This window comes from Oncorhynchus clarkii, chromosome 22, assembly GCF_045791955.1.
Source record: "Oncorhynchus clarkii lewisi isolate Uvic-CL-2024 chromosome 22, UVic_Ocla_1.0, whole genome shotgun sequence".
Lineage (NCBI taxonomy): Eukaryota > Metazoa > Chordata > Actinopteri > Salmoniformes > Salmonidae > Oncorhynchus > Oncorhynchus clarkii.
In genome coordinates this window covers 50,673,926-50,693,962 of record NC_092168.1, presented here as the reverse complement: position 1 = coordinate 50,693,962, position 20,037 = coordinate 50,673,926, and the positions used below count along the sequence as shown (strand labels likewise).

The following is a 20,037-nucleotide window of genomic DNA, read 5'->3' as shown; positions in this document are numbered from 1 at the left end:
TGGGACTGTGTGCAATAAGTGTTTAACATGATTTCTGAATGACTTACCTTATCGCTTTACCCCATACACAATTATCTGTATGTCTCCGTCAAGCAGTGAATTTCAAACACAGATTCATCCACAAGGAGGTGTTTTTAATGCCTCGCAAAAGTAACTTATTGGTAGATAGGTTAAAAAATAAATTGACATTGAATATATCTCTTAGAGCAAGGTGAAGTTATTAATTACACTGTGGATGGAGTATCAATACACCCAGTCACTACCAAGATACAGACGTATCAATACACCCAGTCACTACAAAGACACAGACGTATCAATACACCCAGTCACTACAAAGATACAGACGTATCAATACACCCAGTCACTACAAAGATACAGACGTCCTTCCTAACTCAGTGTATCAATACACCCAGTCACTACAAAGATACAGACGTCCTTCCTAACTCAGTTGCCAGAGAGGAAGGAAACTACTCAGGGATTTCACCATGAGCCCAATGGTGACTTTTAAACAGTTAGAGTTTAATGGCTGCGATGGGAGAAAACTGAGGATGGATCAACAACACTGTAGTTACTCCACAATACCAACCTAACTGACAGAGTGAAAAGGAAGCCTGCACAGAATAAAAAAATATAAAAAAATATGGATCCAGATTACAAAAAGGCATTAATGTAAAACTGCAAAAAATGAGGCAAAATAAAATCACTTTATGTCCTGAATAGGGTTAGGCGTTATGTTTGGGGCAAATCCAACAACACGTCACTGACTATCACCCTTCATATCTTCAAGCATGGTGGTGGCTGCACCAAGTTATGGGTATGCTTGTCAGCAGCAAGGACTAGGGAGCTTTTTAGGATAAAAAGCAACAGAATAGTTATGCACGGGCAAGATCCTGGAGGAAAACCTGGTTCAGTCTGCTTTCCAACAGACACTGGCAGACAAATTCGCCATACAGCAGGACAATAACCTACAACACACAGGTTGCTTACCAAGACAACGTACAATGTTCCCGAGTGACCTAGTTACAGTTGACTTAATATCGGCTTGAAAATCTATGGCAAGACGAGAAAAATAGGCTGTCTAGCAATGATCGACAATCAATTTGACAGAGCTTGAAGAATTTTTTGAATAATAAATGTGCAAATACTGTGTGAATACTTATGGAAATGAAATATTTCTGAATTTCATTTTCAATAAATTAGCAAAAATGTCAAACATGTTTTCACTTTGTCATTATGGGTTATTGTAATACATATTGAATCCAGGCTGTAACACAACAAAATGTGGAATATGTCAAGGGGTCTGAATACTTTCTGAAGGCACTGTGTGTGTGTGTGTGTGTGTGTGTGTGTGTGTGTATATATATATAAAACTTATATTTACCGTTAATGTTGTACATGGAGAAGCGGTTGCAGAAGTTAGCCATGTTGGTCTCCTGTCTGAGAGGGGCTTTCTGAGGGGCCTTCTTTACAGTCTCTGTGAAGCCATCATCGAGACTCTGTACAGGGGACAGAGGAATCGTGAATGGACGTCTTCTCTACTAGCTCACTGACATCTGTGAATTGTTAGCCCTCTGTCAATGTTTATCAATTCCACATCAATTCCACAAGTTAAGGTTAATGCCCATATTTCCCCGGTAATCTAGAATGTTTGGTTACGGTAATTTCTGTTAAATATGTAAAATATTACATTAAATTTACTGGTTATCGTGGTTCGGGTTACAAAGCTACAGGTCATTTACCAAAGTTACCGGAATCTTCAGTAATTCAAGTAATTAACAGAAAATCTATGGTAATCTATCATAACTTTGGTAATTTATACTTGAATAACTTACTTTTGTATTATTATACAGTGGGGCAAAAAAGTATTTAGTCAGCCACCAATTGTGCAAGTTCTCCCACTTAAAAAGATGAGGCCTGTAATTTTCATCATAGGTTCACTTCAACTATGACAGACAAAATGAGAAATGAGAAAAATCCAGAAAATCACATTGTAGGATTTTTAATGAATTTATTTACAAATTATGGTGGTATATATAATGGTGACCTGGTGGTATATATATATATATATAATGGTGACCTGGTGGTATATATATATATAATGGTGACCTGGTGGTATATATATATAATGGTGACCTGGTGGTATATATATATATATATATATATATAATGGTGACCTGGTGGTATATATATATATATATATATAATGGTGACCTGGTGGTATATATATATATATATATATAATGGTGACCTGGTGGTATATATATATATATATATATATATATATATAATGGTGACCTGGTGGTATATATATATATATATATATATATATATAAAATGGTGACCTGGTGGTATATATATATATATAATGGTGACCTGGTGGTATATATATATATATATATATATAATGGTGACCTGGTGGTATATATATATATATAATGGTGACCTGGTGGTATATATATATATATATATATATATATATAATGGTGACCTGGTGGTATATATTGGTGACCTGGTGGTATATATATATATATATATATATAATGGTGACCTGGTGGTATATAATGGTGACCTGGTGGTATATATATATAATGGTGACCTGGTGGTATATATATATATATATATATATATATATATATAATGGTGACCTGGTGGTATATAATGGTGACCTGGTGGTATATATATATATAATGGTGACCTGGTGGTATATAATGGTGACCTGGTGGCATATAATGGTGACCTGGTGGCATATAATGGTGACCTGGTGGCATATAATGGTGACCTGGTGGCATATAATGGTGACCTGGTGGTATATAATGGTGACCTGGTGGTATATAATGGTGACCTGGTGGTATATAATGGTGACCTGGTGGTATATAATGGTGACCTGGTGGTATATAATGGTGACCTGGTGGTATATAATGGTGACCTGGTGGCATATAATGGTGACCTGGTGGCATATAATGGTGACCTGGTGGTATATAATGGTGACCTGGTGGTATATAATGGTGACCTGGTGGTATATAATGGTGACCTGGTGGTATATAATGGTGACCTGGTGGCATATAATGGTGACCTGGTGGCATATAATGGTGACCTGGTGGCATATAATGGTGACCTGGTGGTATATAATGGTGACCTGGTGGTATATAATGGTGACCTGGTGGTATATAATGGTGACCTGGTGGTATATAATGGTGACCTGGTGGTATATAATGGTGACCTGGTGGTATATAATGGTGACCTGGTGGTATATAATGGTGACCTGGTGGTATATAATGGTGACTTGAAATAATACAATTACAATATAAATCAGGTAAGTCAATACAGAATAAAGGTCATACATAACCAACCAAATGTATTTTGGAAATCATAACTGACATTTCTAGCCGACCTGTGCGGGGCGCGGTGAGCCGACCTGTGCGGGATACGGTGAGCCGACCTGTGCGGGACACGGTGAGCCGACCTGTGCGGGATACGGTGAGCCGACCTGTGCGGGATACGGTGAGCCGACCTGTGCGGGGCGCGGTGAGCCGACCTGTGCGGGATACGGTGAGCCGACCTGTGCGAGGCGCGGTGAGCCGACCTGTGCGGGGCGCGGTGAGCCGACCTGTGCGGGATACGGTGAGCCGACCTGTGCGGGATACGGTGAGCCGACCTGTGCGGGGCGCGGTGAGCCGACCTGTGCGAGACGCGGTAATCCAGCTCTCCCAGCCAGGGATAGGGTTAGTTACCTGTGTGAGTTTATCCAGCTCTCCCAGCCAGGGATAGGGTTAGTTACCTGTGTGAGTTTATCCAGCTCTCCCAGCCAGGGATAGGGTTAGTTACCTGTGTGAGTTTATCCAGCTCTCCCAGCCAGGGATAGGGTTAGTTACCTGTGTGAGTTTATCCAGCTCTCCCAGCCAGGGATAGGGTTAGTTACCTGTGTGAGTTTATCCAGCTCTCCCAGCCAGGGATAGGGTTAGTTACCTGTGTGAGTTTATCCAGCTCTCCCAGCCAGGGATAGGGTTAGTTACCTGTGTGAGTTTATCCAGCTCTCCCAGCCAGGGATAGGGTTAGTTACCTGTGTGACTTTATCCAGCTCTCCCAGCCAGGGATAGGGTTAGTTACCTGTGTGACTTTATCCAGCTCTCCCAGCCAGGGATAGGGTTAGTTACCTGTGTGAGTTTATCCAGCTCTCCCAGCCAGGGATAGGGTTAGTTACCTGTGTGAGTTTATCCAGCTCTCCCAGCCAGGGATAGGGTTAGTTACCTGTGTGACTTTATCCAGCTCTCCCAGCCAGGGATAGGGTTAGTTACCTGTGTGACTTTATCCAGCTCTCCCAGCCAGGGATAGGGTTAGTTACCTGTGTGAGTTTATCCAGCTCTCCCAGCCAGGGATAGGGTTAGTTACCTGTGTGAGTTTATCCAGCTCTCCCAGCCAGGGATAGGGTTAGTTACCTGTGTGAGTTTATCCAGCTCTCCCAGCCAGGGATAGGGTTAGTTACCTGTGTGAGTTTATCCAGCTCTCCCAGCCAGGGATAGGGTTAGTTACCTGTGTGAGTTTATCCAGCTCTCCCAGCCAGGGATAGGGTTAGTTACCTGTGTGAGTTTATCCAGCTCTCCCAGCCAGGGATAGGGTTAGTTACCTGTGTGAGTTTATCCAGCTCTCCCAGCCAGGGATAGGGTTAGTTACCTGTGTGAGTTTATCCAGCTCTCCCAGCCAGGGATAGGGTTAGTTACCTGTGTGAGTTTATCCAGCTCTCCCAGCCAGGCTCCAAACATCTGGTCTAGATCCTGATCTTCTTTATCACTGTCCTCCTCCTCTCCTCCTCCCTCTGTATGGTCCAGCTCCTCGTCTGACAGCTGCTCCATCTGAAACACACACACATGGTAATGTTAGTTGTATTTTAGCATGTGGTGGAGTGCTTAGTTGCTGGGACATTGGGAGTTCTGGGTAGATAGATAGAATAAAAGGAAGCTATTAAGGCCACAAGGCATCGCATGTCAGTCCCGTTCATTCAGCTCCGACAGGCACAGCGTGGAACCCTACATTTCCATGGTAACCTCGGATTCCAGTCACACCTAGCTACCGACTCCACCCCGGTGTCGGAACCTTCTCAAAGCACCTTCATCATGCATCTCAATCTAGACTCTAGTTGTTCACCTTGTCGTCAACCCCTGCCGAGGGTCCTTGGCTACATCTTTTGCAGTATGCTGTATGGGATTGTTTGTTATTAAAGTGATGAAAGCGTCACAATAGAATAGATTTGGATTGTAATGTGTGTCTTAGGAACATACTGATGTTTTACCGCCCTCTGGTGGTCAGTTGCCTAATCTCACTCCTTCTCCACAGCTCTGAGTGTGTGTGTGTGTGTGTCAGTTTGTTTAGTCAGTGTGTGTGTGTGTGTGTGTGTCAGTTTGTTTAGTCAGTGTGTGTGTGTGTGTGTGTGTGTGTGTGTGTCAGCTCGTTTAGTCAGTGTGTGTGTGTGTGTGTGTGTGTGTATGTCAGCTCGTTTTGTCAGTGTGTGTGTGTGTGTGTGTGTGTGTATGTGTATGTGTGTGTGTGTGTGTGTCAGTTTGTTTAGTCAGTGTTCCCGTCTCATAGCTTTCTAGCTCCCTCTATGGAAGTATAATCTCTGCCCTGACAAACAATCCTCTCATATAAATATTGGAGACCTCTGCTCCAGATCTTAAATCCTCTTAAAAAAAAATATTTTTTTTGTTATGGATAATTTCCCTCCCCTAGTTGGGTCTGAGGTCTTGTGATGTGGCTGTGTCAGGCTGTGTGGCCCACTGAGGCAGTAGGAGACCCCTACAGTAGCACTTTGATCGTGACCCCCCCCCCCCCGACCTGGGCCGGCATGGTAAAGACAGTTCTGACAACCTGGAGCGTGTGATTGGACAGATGCTCTTCACTCATCACAGCAGGGCCACGTGTCATCATGGTGTGAATTTGAGAGACACACGAACAAGGGTGTTATAAACGTGTTATAAACGTTATACACATTTTACACTAAACATCTGCAAAAAATATTGGGATTTAACCTTTTTGGGATAGGGGGCAGCATTTTGACTTTTTGGATGAATAGAGTGCCCAGAGTGAACTGCCTCCTACTCTGTCACAGATGCTAATATATGCATTATTTGTATTGGATAGAAAACACTCTGGAGTTTCTAAAACTGTTTGAATGATGTCTGTGAGTATAACAGAACTCATATGGCAGGCAATAACCTGAGAAAGATCCAACCAGGAAGTGGGACATCTGAGGTTTGTAGTTTTTCAAAGCTTGGCCTACCGAATACACAGTGGGATATAGATAAAGTTGCACTTCCTACGGCTTCCACTAGATGTCAACCATCTTTAGAAACTTGAATGAGGATTCTGCTATAAAGGAGGGGCTCATGAGACCTGTTTGAGTCAGTGGTCTGGCAGAGTGCCTTGGTCTCATGATGCGCGCTCCCGACAGAGTTACCTCTCGTTCCAGTGCTTTTCTTCAGACATAGGAATTCTCCGGTTGGAACATTATTGATGTTTTATGTTAAAAACATCCTAAAGATTGATTCCATACATCGTTTGACTTGTTTCTACGACCTGTAATGGAACTTTTCGAGATTCTGTGTGGACGAAGTGCTCGCGTCTCATGAAGATGGATTAAGGGCTGAACCCGCTAACAACAAGTGGCTATTTTGACATAAATGATGGACTTTATGGAACAAATCAGTAATTTATTGTCGAACTGGGATACCTGGGAGTGCCTTCTGATGAAGATCATCAAAGGTAAGTGAATATTTATGGTGTTATTTCTAACTTCTGATGACTCCAAAATGGCGGATATTTCTCTGGCTGGATTGGGCTCTGAGCGCCGTTCTCAGATTATGCTTTTTCCGTAAAGTTTTTTAAAAAATCTGACACAGCGGTTGCTAAGGAGAAGTCTATCTTTAATTTTGTGAATAACACTTGTATCTTTTATCAATGTTTATTATGAGTATTTCTGCAAAATCACCGGATGTTTTGGAATCACAACATTGCTGCGCGTAACGCGCCAATGTAAACTGAGATTTTTGGATATAAATATGCACATTATCGAACAAAACATACATGTATTGTGTAACTTGATGTCCTATGAGTGTCATCTGATGAAGATCATCAAAGGTTAGTGATTAATTTGATCTATATTTCTGCTTTTTGTGACTCCTATCTTTGGCTGGAAGAATGGCTGTGTTTTTTGACTTGGCTATGACCTAACATGTGTTGTGCTTTCGCTGTAAAGCATTTTTTTTTTTTTTTTAATTGGACACGATGGGTAGATTAACAGGATGTTCATCTTTCATTTGCTGTATTGTTAATAACGTGTGAAAGTTACATATTTCAAAAAATATTTTTTGAATTTCGCGCACTGCCTTTTCAGCGGAATGTTGTCGAGGGCTTTTTCCGAGCTGGTCATGGGTGCACCTTAGCCACGCTCAAGGTCCTAAACGATATCATAGCTGCCATCGATAAGAGACGATACTGTGCAGCTGTATTCATCGACCTGGCCAAGGCTTGACTCTGTCAATCACCACATTCTTATCGGCAGACTCAACAGCCTTGGTTTCTCTAATTATTGCCTTGCCTGTTTCACCAACTACTTCTCTGACAGAGTTCAGTGTGTCAAATCGGAGGGCCTGTTGTCCAGACCTCTGGCAGTCTATGGGGGTGCCACAGGGTTCAATTATCAGGCCGACTCTCTTCTCTCTATACATCAATGACGTCGCTCTTACTGCTGGTGATTCTCTGATCCACCTCTACGCAGACTAAACTATTCGGTTTACTTCAGGCCCTTCTTTTGACACTGTGTTAACTAACCTCCAGACGAGCTTCAATGCCATACAACTCTCCTTCCGTGGCCTCCAACATGTTTTAAATGCTAGTTAAACTAAATGCATGCTCTTCAACCGATCGCTGCCTGCACCTGCCCGCCCGTCCAACATCACTACTCTGGACGGTTCTGACTTAGAATATGTGGACAACTACAAATACCTGGGTGTCTGGTTAGACTGTAAACTCTCCTTCCAGACTCACATTAAGCATCTCATACCCAAAATTAAATCTAGAATCGGCTTCCTATTTTGCAACAAAGCATCCTTCACTCATGCTGTCAAACATATCCTTGTAAAACTGACCATCCTACCGATCCTAGACTTCGGCGACATCATTTACAAAATAACCTCCAACACTCTAATCAGCAAACTGGATGCAGTCTATCACAGTGCCATCCGTTTTGTCACCAAAGCCCCATATACACACATATATATATATATATATATAAATACATTAATACAGGTAACGAGGACAGAAAAGTTACAGGTCTATGAGAGCCAGAAATCTTGCTTGTTTGTAGGTGACCAAATACTTATTTTCCACCATAATTTGCAAATAAATTCATAAAAAATCCTACAATGTGATTTTCTGGAGAAAAAAAATCAAATTTTGTCTGTCATAGTTGAAGTGTACCCATGATGAAAATTACAGGCCTCATCTTTTTAAGCAGGAGAACTTGCACAATTGGTGGCTGACTAAATACTTTTTTGCCCCACTGTATATACAGGGTCAGTAACTATATACAGGGTCAGTAGTTATATACAGGGTCAGTAGTTATATACAGGGTCAGTAGTTATATACAGGGTCAGTAGCTATATACAGGGTCAGTAACTATATACAGGGTCAGTAACTATATACAGGGTCAGTAACTATATACAGGGTCAGTAGCTATATACAGGGTCAGTAGCTATATACAGGGTCAGTAGCTATATACAGGGTCAGTAGTTATATACAGGGTCAGTAGCTATATACAGAGTCAGTAACTATATACAGGGTCAGTAGTTATATACAGGGTCAGCAGGCTATATACAGGGTCAGCAGCTATATACAGGGTCAGTAGCTATATACAGGGTCAGTAGTTATATACAGGGTCAGTAGCTATATACAGGGTCAGTAGTTATATACAGGGTCAGTAACTATATACAGGGTCAGTAGTTATATACAGGGTCAGTAACTATATACAGGGTCAGTAGTTATATACAGGGTCAGTAGTTATATACAGGGTCAGTAGTTATATACAGGGTCAGTAGTTATATACAGGGTCAGTAGTTATATACAGGGTCAGTAGTTATATACAGGGTCAGTAGTTATATACAGGGTAAGTAGTTATATACAGGGTCAGTAGTTATATACAGGGTCAGTAGCTATATAAAGGGTCAGTAGTTATATACAGGGTCAGTAGCTATATACAGGGTCAGTACTGGTACTGTGAGATGAGGACATCAGGGATTAAATGGTGCTGTGAGATGAGGACATCAACCACGCCTCTTCAGCGAACTCTACTTTGGTGAGTTGTGGGCAGGGCATTTCTCCCCCCCAAGAGAGATTCTTAGCGCTCTACTAAAATATATTTTGAATCTTCTCTCCACTCCTCCCAAACTCAAAACAAATTTGATTTGTTCTCTCCTGGTTTATTCCTGGACAGCTACGTTCCTCCCATAGGCCTATAAAGACATATAATAACGGCTTCTCTCCTCCCTAGAGAGAGAGCGAGCGAGAGAGAGTGAAAACGCACCCAGCCAGCGATTAGAGGCTCCAAACTGTGCTACAATTAGCTCCCTGTGGTTAGCAGGCCTGTCATTTGGGTTGAGGACAGCAGGAAGATGAGACTAAGAGGGGGTTGGGCTAAGGCGGCCACTGCCTGTCCCTGCTCCTACTCCCTCTCATTCTCCTCCCTCTCTGGGAGAGAGTGGTACACAGCATGTTGGGCTATGAGAGGCCCTAATACTACTGTCTGAACCACAGAGAGATTTCATGAATACAGAGACAGACAGGGAGGATACAGAGAAAGACAGGGAGGATACAGAGAAAGACAGGGAGGATACAGAGAAAGACAGGGAGGATACAGAGAAAAGACAGGGAGGATACAGAAAAAAGACAGGGAGGATACAGAGAAAAGACAGGGAGGATACAGAGAAAAGACAGGGAGTATACAGAGAAAGACAGGGAGTATACAGAGAAAGACCGGGAGGATACAGAAAAAAGACAGAGAGGATACAGAAAAAAGACAGGGAGGATACAGAGAAAACAGGGAGGATACAGAGAAAAGACAGGGAGGATACAGAGAAAAGACAGGGAGGATACAGAGAAAGACAGGGAGGATACAGAGGAAGACAGGGAGGAGACAGAAAAAAGACAGGGAGGATATAGAGAAAAGACATGGAGGATACAGAAAAAAGACAGGGAAAAAAGACAGAGAGGATACAGAAAAAAGACAGGGAGGATACAGGTAAAGACAGGGAGGATACAGAAAAAAGACAGGGAGGATACAGAAAAAAGACAGGGAGGATACAGAAAAAAGACAGGGAGGATACAGAGAAAGACAGGGAGGATACAGATAAAAGACAGGGAGGATACAGAGAAAAGACAGGGAGGATACAGAAAAAAGACAGGGAGGATACAGATAAAAGACAGGGAGGATACAGAGAAAAGACAGGGAGGATACAGAGAAAGACAGGGAGGATAAAGGGTCAGCTGATGAAAGGAGGGATGTTTCTGGAACAAGGGCTGAATGCATCTGCTTTCATATCCCTACAGGACGTGTCTGAGGACTACTGTACCGTGCCAGACGACTGAGAACAGAATTATACAGCGCTGCCACAGTAGATGTTAGATCTGCTTCAGATCAGCGGGGGCCCAGGCCCGGTCCAAGACATTTGGTCAGTGGGGGCCCAGGCCAAGACATTTGGTCAGCGGGGGACCAGGCACGGTCCAAGACATTTGGTCAGTGGGGGCCCAGGCCAAGACATTTGGTCAGCGGGACCCAGGCCCGGTCCAAGACATTTGGTCAGTGGGGGCCCAGGCCAAGACATTTGATCAGCGGGGGCCCAGGCCAAGACATTTGATCAGCGGGGGCCCAGGCCCGGTCCAAGACATTTGGTCAGTGGGGGCCGAGGCGAAGACATTTGGTCAGCGGGGGACCAGGCACGGTCCAAGACATTTGGTCAGCGGGGGCCCAGGCCCGGTCCAAGACATTTGGTCAGCGGGGGCCCAGGCCCGGTCCAAGACATTTGGTCAGCGGGGGCCCAGGCCCGGTCCAATACATTTGGTCAGCGGGGGACCAGGCACGGTCCAAGACATTTGGTCAGCGGGGGCTCAGGCATGGTCCAAGACATTTGGTCAGCGGGGGCCGAGGCCCAGTCCAAGACATTTGGTCAGCGGGGGCCGAGGCCCAGTCCAAGACATTTGGTCAGTGGGGGCCCAGGCCCAGTCCAAGACATTTGGTCAGTGGGGGCCCAGGCCCAGTCCAAGACATTTGATCAGCGGGGGCCGAGGCCCAGTCCAAGACATTTGGTCAATGGGGGGCCTAGTCCAAGACATTTCACAGGAAAAAACTTCTAAACAGTGGCCTGGACCCAGAGAACAGAAGTGGTCCTCGCTGAGAATTACTGGTTGTCAGACACATGGTCCATTTGCCAAAATGCAGTTTACAGGAAAACACAGTTCACAGGTAAATCCCATTGTAAACAGTGCACCTAATGGGAGGGGATGAACATCTCAGTTAGAAACTTAGGAAGATGGTGAATCTAACAGCAACAACTAGGATGGGTTGCTAACATGACTTGGTTTCAAAAAATTATATTGACTCAAGCATGTAAAGTGGTGGGTGACATCTGGATAGTCTGCCTACCGTTGACTATAGCCTACGTATTCGAATGAATGATTACAAATTGAGGTTGAGAAATAAAAACAGTAGCTCTTTTAAAAATTGTGGCCATCAAAACAGTTAACAAAACAGTTGCATTTAGAATAGTTACCTGTTGTACAATGACTTGGTTTCTAAAAGCATGTTTCACTCAAGTACCAGCTTACTGAGGAGCTGCTCTCACGCTGTCTGACAGGTGGTAGGATAATCTGCTCCTAAAACGAGTCTCTGGAGCTGCTCCTCACACTAGACTGGAGCTGCTCCTCAAACTAGTCTCTGGAGCTGCTCCTCAAACTAGTCTCTGGAGCTGCTCCTCAAACTAGTCTCTGGAGCTGCTCCTCAAACTAGTCTCTGGAGCTGCTCCTCAAACTAGTCTCTGCTCTTCAAACGAGTCTCTGGTGCTGCTCTTCAAACGAGTCTCTGGTGCTGCTCCTCAAACTAGTCTCTGCTCCTCAAACTAGTCTCTGGAGATACTCCTCAAACTAGTCTCTGGAGCTGCTCCTCAAACTAGTCTCTGGAGCTGCTCCTCAAACTAGTCTCTGGAGCTGCTCCTCAAACTAGTCTTTGGAGCTGCTCCTCAAACTAGTCTCTGGAGCTGCTCCTCAAACTAGTCTCTGGAGCTGCTCCTCAAACTAGTCTCTGGAGCTGCTCCTCAAACTAGTCTCTGGTGCTGCTCCTCAAACTAGTCTCTGGAGCTGCTCCTCAAACTAGTCTCTGGTGCTGCTCCTCAAACTAGTCTCTGGAGCTGCTCCTCAAACTAGTCTCTGGAGCTGCTCCTCAAACTAGTCTCTGGAGCTGCTCCTCAAACTAGTCTCTGGAGCTACTCCTCAAACTAGTCTCTGGAGCTACTCCTCAAACTAGTCTCTGAAGCTGCTCCTTAAACTAGTCTCTGAAGCTGCTCCTTAAACTAGTCTCTGAAGCTGCTCCTCAAACTAGTCTCTGGTGCTGCTCCTCAAACTACTCTCTGGTGCTGCTCCTCAAACTAGTCTCTGCTCCTCAAACTAGTCTCTGCTCCTCAAACTAGTCTCTGGAGCTGCTCCTCAAACTAGTCTCTGGAGCTGCTCCTCAAACTAGTCTCTGGAGCTACTCCTCAAACTAGTCTCTGAAGCTGCTCCTCAAACTAGTCTCTGAAGCTGCTCCTCAAACTAGTCTCTGGTGCTGCTCCTCAAACTACTCTCTGGTGCTGCTCCTCAAACTAGTCTCTGCTCCTCAAACTAGTCTCTGCTCCTCAAACTAGTCTCTGGAGCTGCTCCTCACACTAGTCTCTGTATACACTGTGCATGTGTGACAAATAAGAAACATGACTAATGAAAACACACACGCGCCAATTTAATTCCACAAAATTATGCAAATGAACCTAGACCATTAAACATCAAATGTATTTCCGGTCAAATGTATTTTCAGCAGCGTGTTGTAGCTTTAATGTGTTACAGAGTTAATGTTTAAGTTAACTCATTGGGCTGTATCTAAAGATATTTCTTTACAGTTATTTACATATGTAATTGTATTGGTTTGTATTGAATTACGCCCCCCCCCCCCCCCCCCCCTGATTTGAAGCAATAACAGTAAAGAAGGGAGGACATACCGGGCAGACCAGGGGTCGTGTCCCAAATGGAACCCAATACCCTACAGAGCTCCATCAATAGGAGTGCACTATATTGGCGAATAGGGTTCAATTTGGGACGCGTGGCAAGAGTGGTTCCCAGCTCCCACTCCTTGTGGAATGTGTTAGCCTTCCTGCCTGTCTGTCTGTCTAACATTCTGTGTCAAGACACTTCTCAGACTCCTCATTCCACTTCCTGGCAGTCTCTGGTTGGTTAGCCCTGGTAGGGTCAGGCAGCAGCACATTGTCACACTAACATGGCAGTTCAATAACTCTGCTCTTGAACAAGGTATCTAATTGCACTGAGTAGTTTTATTGTCCCCAGCACAACAGGGGATTAAATGGTACTGTATTGTAGACCCTGGTGTTACGGCCGAGAACAGGAATAAGTGACTGCGCAGAGACATCAAATGACGAAAAGGACAATATAGGAATATGGAGGAATCATATCACACAGGCTCCGCCGCCCACCGCATGTGGCAGGGGGCTACAGTCCATCACGGATTACAAAGGAAGACCCAACCGTGATCTGCCCAACGTTGCCTCTCTACCACAATGCATGTTACGCATTTTATGCTTTGACAAAACAAAGAGTGAGGGTCGTCACTGACCCAGATGATTGGCTCGCTCGGAGGCAGACGTCTTTAAATCAGGTCAACACCCGCAAGGCCACGGGCCCCAAATGTTTTCCTGGGCGCGTTGTCAGAGCATGCGAAGCTGGCAGGCAAATTCACAGTCATTTTCAACCTCTCCTTGTCCCAGTCTGTAATCCCACATGTTTTAAGGTGGCACCATCATTCCTGTTCCTAAGAACTCTAAGGCTTCATGCCACAATAACTACCGCCCTGTAGCACTCACATCTGTAATCATGAAGTGCTTTGAGGGGCTGGTCATGGATCACATTAACTCCATCATCCCAGACACCCTAGACCCACTCCAATTTCACACCTACCCAACAGATCCATAGACGACGCGATATCAATTGCTCTCCACATTGCCCTCACCCACTTAGATTATGGGGAATACCTATGTGGAAATGCTGTTCATTGACCACAGCTCAGCGTTCAACACCATTATATGACTCCAACCTCGTCGCCAAGCGTAGGACTCTGGGTCTGAACAACTGGATCCTGGACTTCCTGACGGGCCGACCCCCAGGTGAAGGGTACACAACACCTCCGCCACGCTGACCCTTGACCCAGGAGTCCCACAGGGGTGTTATAAATAGATACAATAACTATAATAGTCTGTATCTTTATTGACATATTATTTTATTATTATTATTATTTATGTTATTAGTTATATACAAATGGTTAGCAGATGTTCATGTGAGTGTAGCGAAATGCTTGTGCTTCTAGTTCCGACAGTGCAGTAATATCTAACAAGTAATCCAAAACGACCTAATACACACAAATCTGAAGGGGTGAATGAGAATATGTTTGTGTATATATACAGTGCCTTGCGAAAGTATTAGGCCCCCTTGAACTTTGCGACCTTTTGCCACATTTCAGGCTTCAAACATAAAGATATAAAACTGTATTTTTTTGTGAAGAATCAACAACAAGTGGGACACAATCATGAAGTGGAACGACATTTATTGGATATTTTAAACTTTTTTAACAAAACATAAACTGAAAAATTGGCCGTGCAAAAACCTTTTTCAGGACCCTGTCTTTCAAAAAAAAGTTTATATCTGAGTAATGTAAACATTAAAGTGGCATTGTTTAACGTGACTAGTGATCCAGTGGCCAGTGATTGGGTCTCAATGTAGGCAGCATTCTCTGAGAGTTAGTGATGGCTGTTTAGCAGTCTGATGGCCTTGAGATAGAAGCTGTTACATTAGGTATTGCTCTTGTCCAGATGGGGTAGGGCAGAGTGATGGCGATTGCATTGTCTGTGGATCTGTTGGGGCGGTATGCAAACTGAAGTGGGTCTAAGGTAGCCAGTAAGGTGGAGGTGATATGATCCTTGACTAGTCTCTCAAAGCATTTTATGATGACAGACGTGAGTGCTACGGGGCGGTAGTCATTTATTTCAGTTTCTTTGCCTTCTTTGGTACAGGAACAATGGTGGCCATCTTTAAGCATGTGGGGACAGCAGACTAGAATAGGGAGCGATTGAAAATGTCCGTAAACACACCAGCCAGCTGGTCTGTCCATGCTCTGAGGACGCGGCTAGGGATGCCGTCTAGGCCAGCAGCCTTGCGAGGGTTAACACGCTTAAAATGTTTTACTCACGTCAGCCACGGAGGAGGGGAGGTTAGAGGGCCGCGACGGCGGCACTGTATTATCCTCAAAGCGGGCAAAGAAGGTGTTTAGTTGTCTGGAAGCGTGACATCAGTGTCCCTGGTGGTTTTCTTTTTGTAGTCCGTGATTTCCTGTAGACCCTGCCACATACGTCTTGTGTCTGAGCCGTTGAATTGCGACTCCACTTTGTGCCTGTACCGGCATTTCGCATATTTGATTGCCTTGCGGAGTGAATAATTACACTGTTCATATTCAGCCATATTCCCAGACCGCTTTCCATGGTTAAATGCGGTTGTTCGCACTTTCAGTTTTGCGCAAATGCCGCAATCCAGCCACGGTTTCTGGTTAGGGTAGGTTTTAATAGTCTCAGTAGGTACAACATCACCAATGCACTTCTTACAAACTCACTCACCGAGTCAGCGTATAGGTCGATGCTGTTTTCTGAGGCTGACCAGAACATATTCCAGTCAGCGTGATCAAAATAATGTTGAAGCGTGGATTCCAATTGGTCAGACCAGCTTTGAATGGTTCTGGTCACTGGTACATCCTGTTTGAGTTTCTGCCTATAAGAGCATTGAGGAGAAGTTTATCTATATTTCCATATATAACACTTGTATTTTCATCAACATTTATAATGAGTATTTCTGTAAATTGATGTGGCTCTGCAAAATCACCAGATGTTTCTGGAACTACTGAGCATAACGCGCCCAATGTATACTGAGATGTTTTTATATAAATATGAACTTTATCGAACAAAACATACATGTATTGTGTAAACAAGGTCTTATGAGTGTCATCTGATGAAGATCATCAAAGGTTAGTGATTAATTCTATCTCTATTTCAGATTTTTGTGACTCCACTCTTTGGCTGGAAAAATGGCTGTTTTTCTGTTGCTTGGCTCTGACCTAACATACTCGTTTGTGGTGCTTTCGCTGTAAAGCCTATTTGAAAACGGACACTGTGGTGGGATTAACAACAAGATTACCTTTAAAATGGTATAAGATACTTCTAATGTTTGAGAAAGTTTAATTATGCGATTTCTGTTGTTTTGAATTTGGCACCCTGCACTTTCACTGGCTGTTAACAGGATTTCAGCCCTAAGAAGTTGTTAAGATTTCCAGAGATAACAATGTAACAAAAACCTTTTTTTTTAAATAAAATAAATGCTGTTTCCAAAGGACTCAAAGTGAGGCAACCATCTCTGTTGGCGCCATCTTCCAATCACTCACACATAATACTACTACTACAGTTGAAGTCGAAAGTTTACATACCCATAGGTTGGGTTCATTAAAACTCGTTTTTCAACCACTCCACAAATTTCTTGTTAACAAACCACAGTTTTGGTAAGTCGGTTAGGACATCTACTTTGTGCATGACACAAGTCATTTTTTTAGGCTAATTGACATCATCTGAGTCAATTGGAGGTGTACCTGTGGATATATTTCAAGGCCTACCTTCAAACTCAGTGCCTGTTCGCTTGACATCATGGGAAAATAAAAATAAATCAGCCAAGACCTCAAAAACAAAATTGTAGACCTCCACAAGTCTAGTTCATCCTTGGGAGCAATTTCCAAACACCACGGTCATCTGTACAAACAATAGTACGCAAATATAAACACCATGGGACCACGCAGTCGTCATACTGCTTAGGAATGAGATGAACGTACTTTGGTGCGAAAAGTGCAAATCAATCCCAGAACAACCGCAGAGGACCTTGTGAAGATGCTGGAGGAAACAGGTACAAAAGTATCAATATCCACAGTAAAACGAGTCCTATATCGACATAACCTGAAAGGCCGCTCAGCAAGGAAGAATTTACTGCTCCAGAACCGCTTTAAAAAAGCCAGACTACGGTTTGCAACTGCACATGGGGACAAAGATCGTACTTTTTGGAGAAATGTCCTCTGGTCTGATGAAAAAAAAATAGGACTGTTTGGCCATAATGACCATCGTTATGTTTGGAGGAAAAAGGGGGAGGCTTGCAAGACGAAGAACACCATCCCAACCGTGAAGCACGGGGGTGGCAGCACCATTTTGTGGGGGTGCTTTGCTGCAGGAGGGACTGGTGCATTTCACAAAATAGATGAGGATGGAAAATTATGTGGATATATTGAAGCAACATCTCAAGACATCAGTCAGGAAGTTAAAGCTTGGTCGCAAATGGGTCTTCCAAATAGACAATGACCCCAAGCATACTTCCAAAGTTGTGGCAAAATGGCTTAAGGACAACAAAGTCTAGGTATTGGAGTGGCCATCACAAAGCCCTCACCTCAATCCTATAGAACATTTGTGGGCAAAACTAAAAAAGCATGTGCGAGCAAGGAGGCCTACAAACCTGACTCAGTTACACCAGCTCTGTCAGGAGGAATGGGCCAAAATTCACCCAACTTATTGTGGGAAGCTTGTGGAAGGCTACCCGAAACATTTGACCCAAGTTAAACAATTTAAAGGCAATGCTACCAAATACTAATTGAGTGTATGTGTGTATGTAAACTTCTGACCCACTGGGATAGTGATGAAAGAAATAAAAGCTGAAATAAATCGTTCTCTCTACTATTATTCTGACATTTTACATTCTTAAAATAAAGTGGTGATCCTAACTGAGGGAATTCTTACAAGGATTAAATGTCAGGGATTGTGAAACACTGAGTTTAAATGTATTTGGCTAAAGTGTATGTAAACTTCCGACTTCAACTGTATGTCCAGAACATGGTGAGTTATTTATCAATCAATACCCCAAATTGATCTGTTTTACAGATTGAACCTATTACAGCCTAACACTATATTCTCTCTCTTTCTCCACTTCCTCTCAGAGCGTATCTTTGAGGACCATGAGAACCTGGTGGAGAACCTTCAGAACTGGACCAGAGACAGTCAGAACAGACTGATGTTCATAGAACGCATCGAGAAGTACGCCCTCTTCAAGAACCCACAGGTGAGACAGCCAGTCAATACAGCCAATACACTACAGCCAGCATGTTAGACCGGTTTCCCACACACTAATGAAGACTAAACCTGGACACTAATGGAGACTAGTTCTGTGTCCCTTCAGGTAGCAGAGGCAGAAAGCTAAACAGAAAACCATCCTACAACTCTCCAATCACGTGTGCTGAAAATGGCTATTTCCACAGCTGTGAGTATCAACAGAACCTGAACTTATAGTCTTCCAGTAGTTCCCCCTTCAGAAAACAAACATCTAACTCTGAACACAACCACAGCTCTCAGCCCAGCCAGTCCAACTCTCCCCTCTCTGCCTGTGGTATTGAAGAAGAACAAGAGAAAGAAATACAGAGTCCAAATTAGATCCAGACTTTCTCCCTCCCTCTCCGTTTCAAAGAGAAAAACATGTGTAGTGATGCTCTCTGTGGAGGCCTGGCTCACTGCAGAGTCAGAGCAGAGGACAGGACATTTTTTTAAAGAGAGAAAATGAATATGTGAGTGAATCCAGCAGGTCAATAATTCCAGATGTTGTTGTTGCTGCAGTAGAGACATGAGTCATACACACAAGGATGGATATTAGGTTTGGACAATATATACCGTATATACTACTGCTTAACAAGTGAACTATATAAGATGTACCAAATAAATTATATCCAGCTCCAGCATTTCATTTGCTAACTTGCTTGCCAAGTGGCTAAAAGGTCAAGATCAACCTTCTTGTAAAAAGTTCAGAAACATTCTGCAATTTTGCTTATGTTTAGTTTGCTTATAAAAGTGAACCTTTTTGTGGGATACAAAGGCAATTCTAGGTCTGGCATATTTTGTGGCATACTATCCCCAATTCAATAGAATTGCAACCCTCTGCATGCACAGTGCATTCTTCCATCACATGTACAGCTGATTCTCAAGATCTTACACACTAATGAGATGCTATTGAGTCCACACTACTACACTGTCTGAGCCAAGGACTACATGCTTTCTGGTAAGTTTTGATTACAATACTGGGTGGGGATGAATATATTTTATATGACATACATGATTTTTGTTAACTAGTAAATAGTAGCCTACAGCACCATGTGATTAAATAATTGAAACTTGCCTAGTTAAATAAAGGTTAAAAAAAAAACGTTTTTTTTTTACTAATTTTTCCAAATCTTTACAGGAAAATGCCATAGGCACTATCTGATGTGTGGAGACATTTCACTGCAGCTAATGTAGAAGGAAAAGCTGTGTACATTTGCAAATACAGTGCCAAATCATATGTGAAGAACGCAACAAAGATGCAGAATCATCTGGCCAAGTGCATAAAGTTCCCTCAGCGCTCACAACAAGCAACCTTGTCACTCTACCTCTACTTCTATTCGAGGTGAAAATGATGAATCAGACACCTTATCGATAACAGCATTTGCTGGATGTAGAGTTCAGAGTTCAAGTGAAGGTCAAGCAAACCATAGAGAAAGCAGATTGTATTGCAATGTTCGTGGGCAAGGAATAATTAACTACATAATCTCCACCCCTCAACCAGTATTCTACAAGAGCACAG

The 20,037-nt window shown here is 43.4% G+C and overlaps 1 protein-coding gene across 3 annotated transcripts in view; it reads right to left on the bottom strand.

The window, feature by feature from the left end:
• LOC139380994 (ras-associated and pleckstrin homology domains-containing protein 1-like) overlaps window positions 1-20,037 on the bottom strand; it is a 140,334-nt gene that overhangs the window by 50,884 nt on the left and 69,413 nt on the right. For all 3 annotated transcript variants that reach the window (XM_071124217.1, XM_071124215.1, XM_071124216.1), the window contains 2 exons: window positions 4,719-4,850; window positions 1,382-1,496 (listed from right to left, as the gene is read on the bottom strand). In XM_071124217.1, coding sequence (XP_070980318.1) covers window positions 1,382-1,496; window positions 4,719-4,850 — 247 coding nt within the window. The remainder of the gene's footprint in view (window positions 1-1,381; window positions 1,497-4,718; window positions 4,851-20,037) is intronic.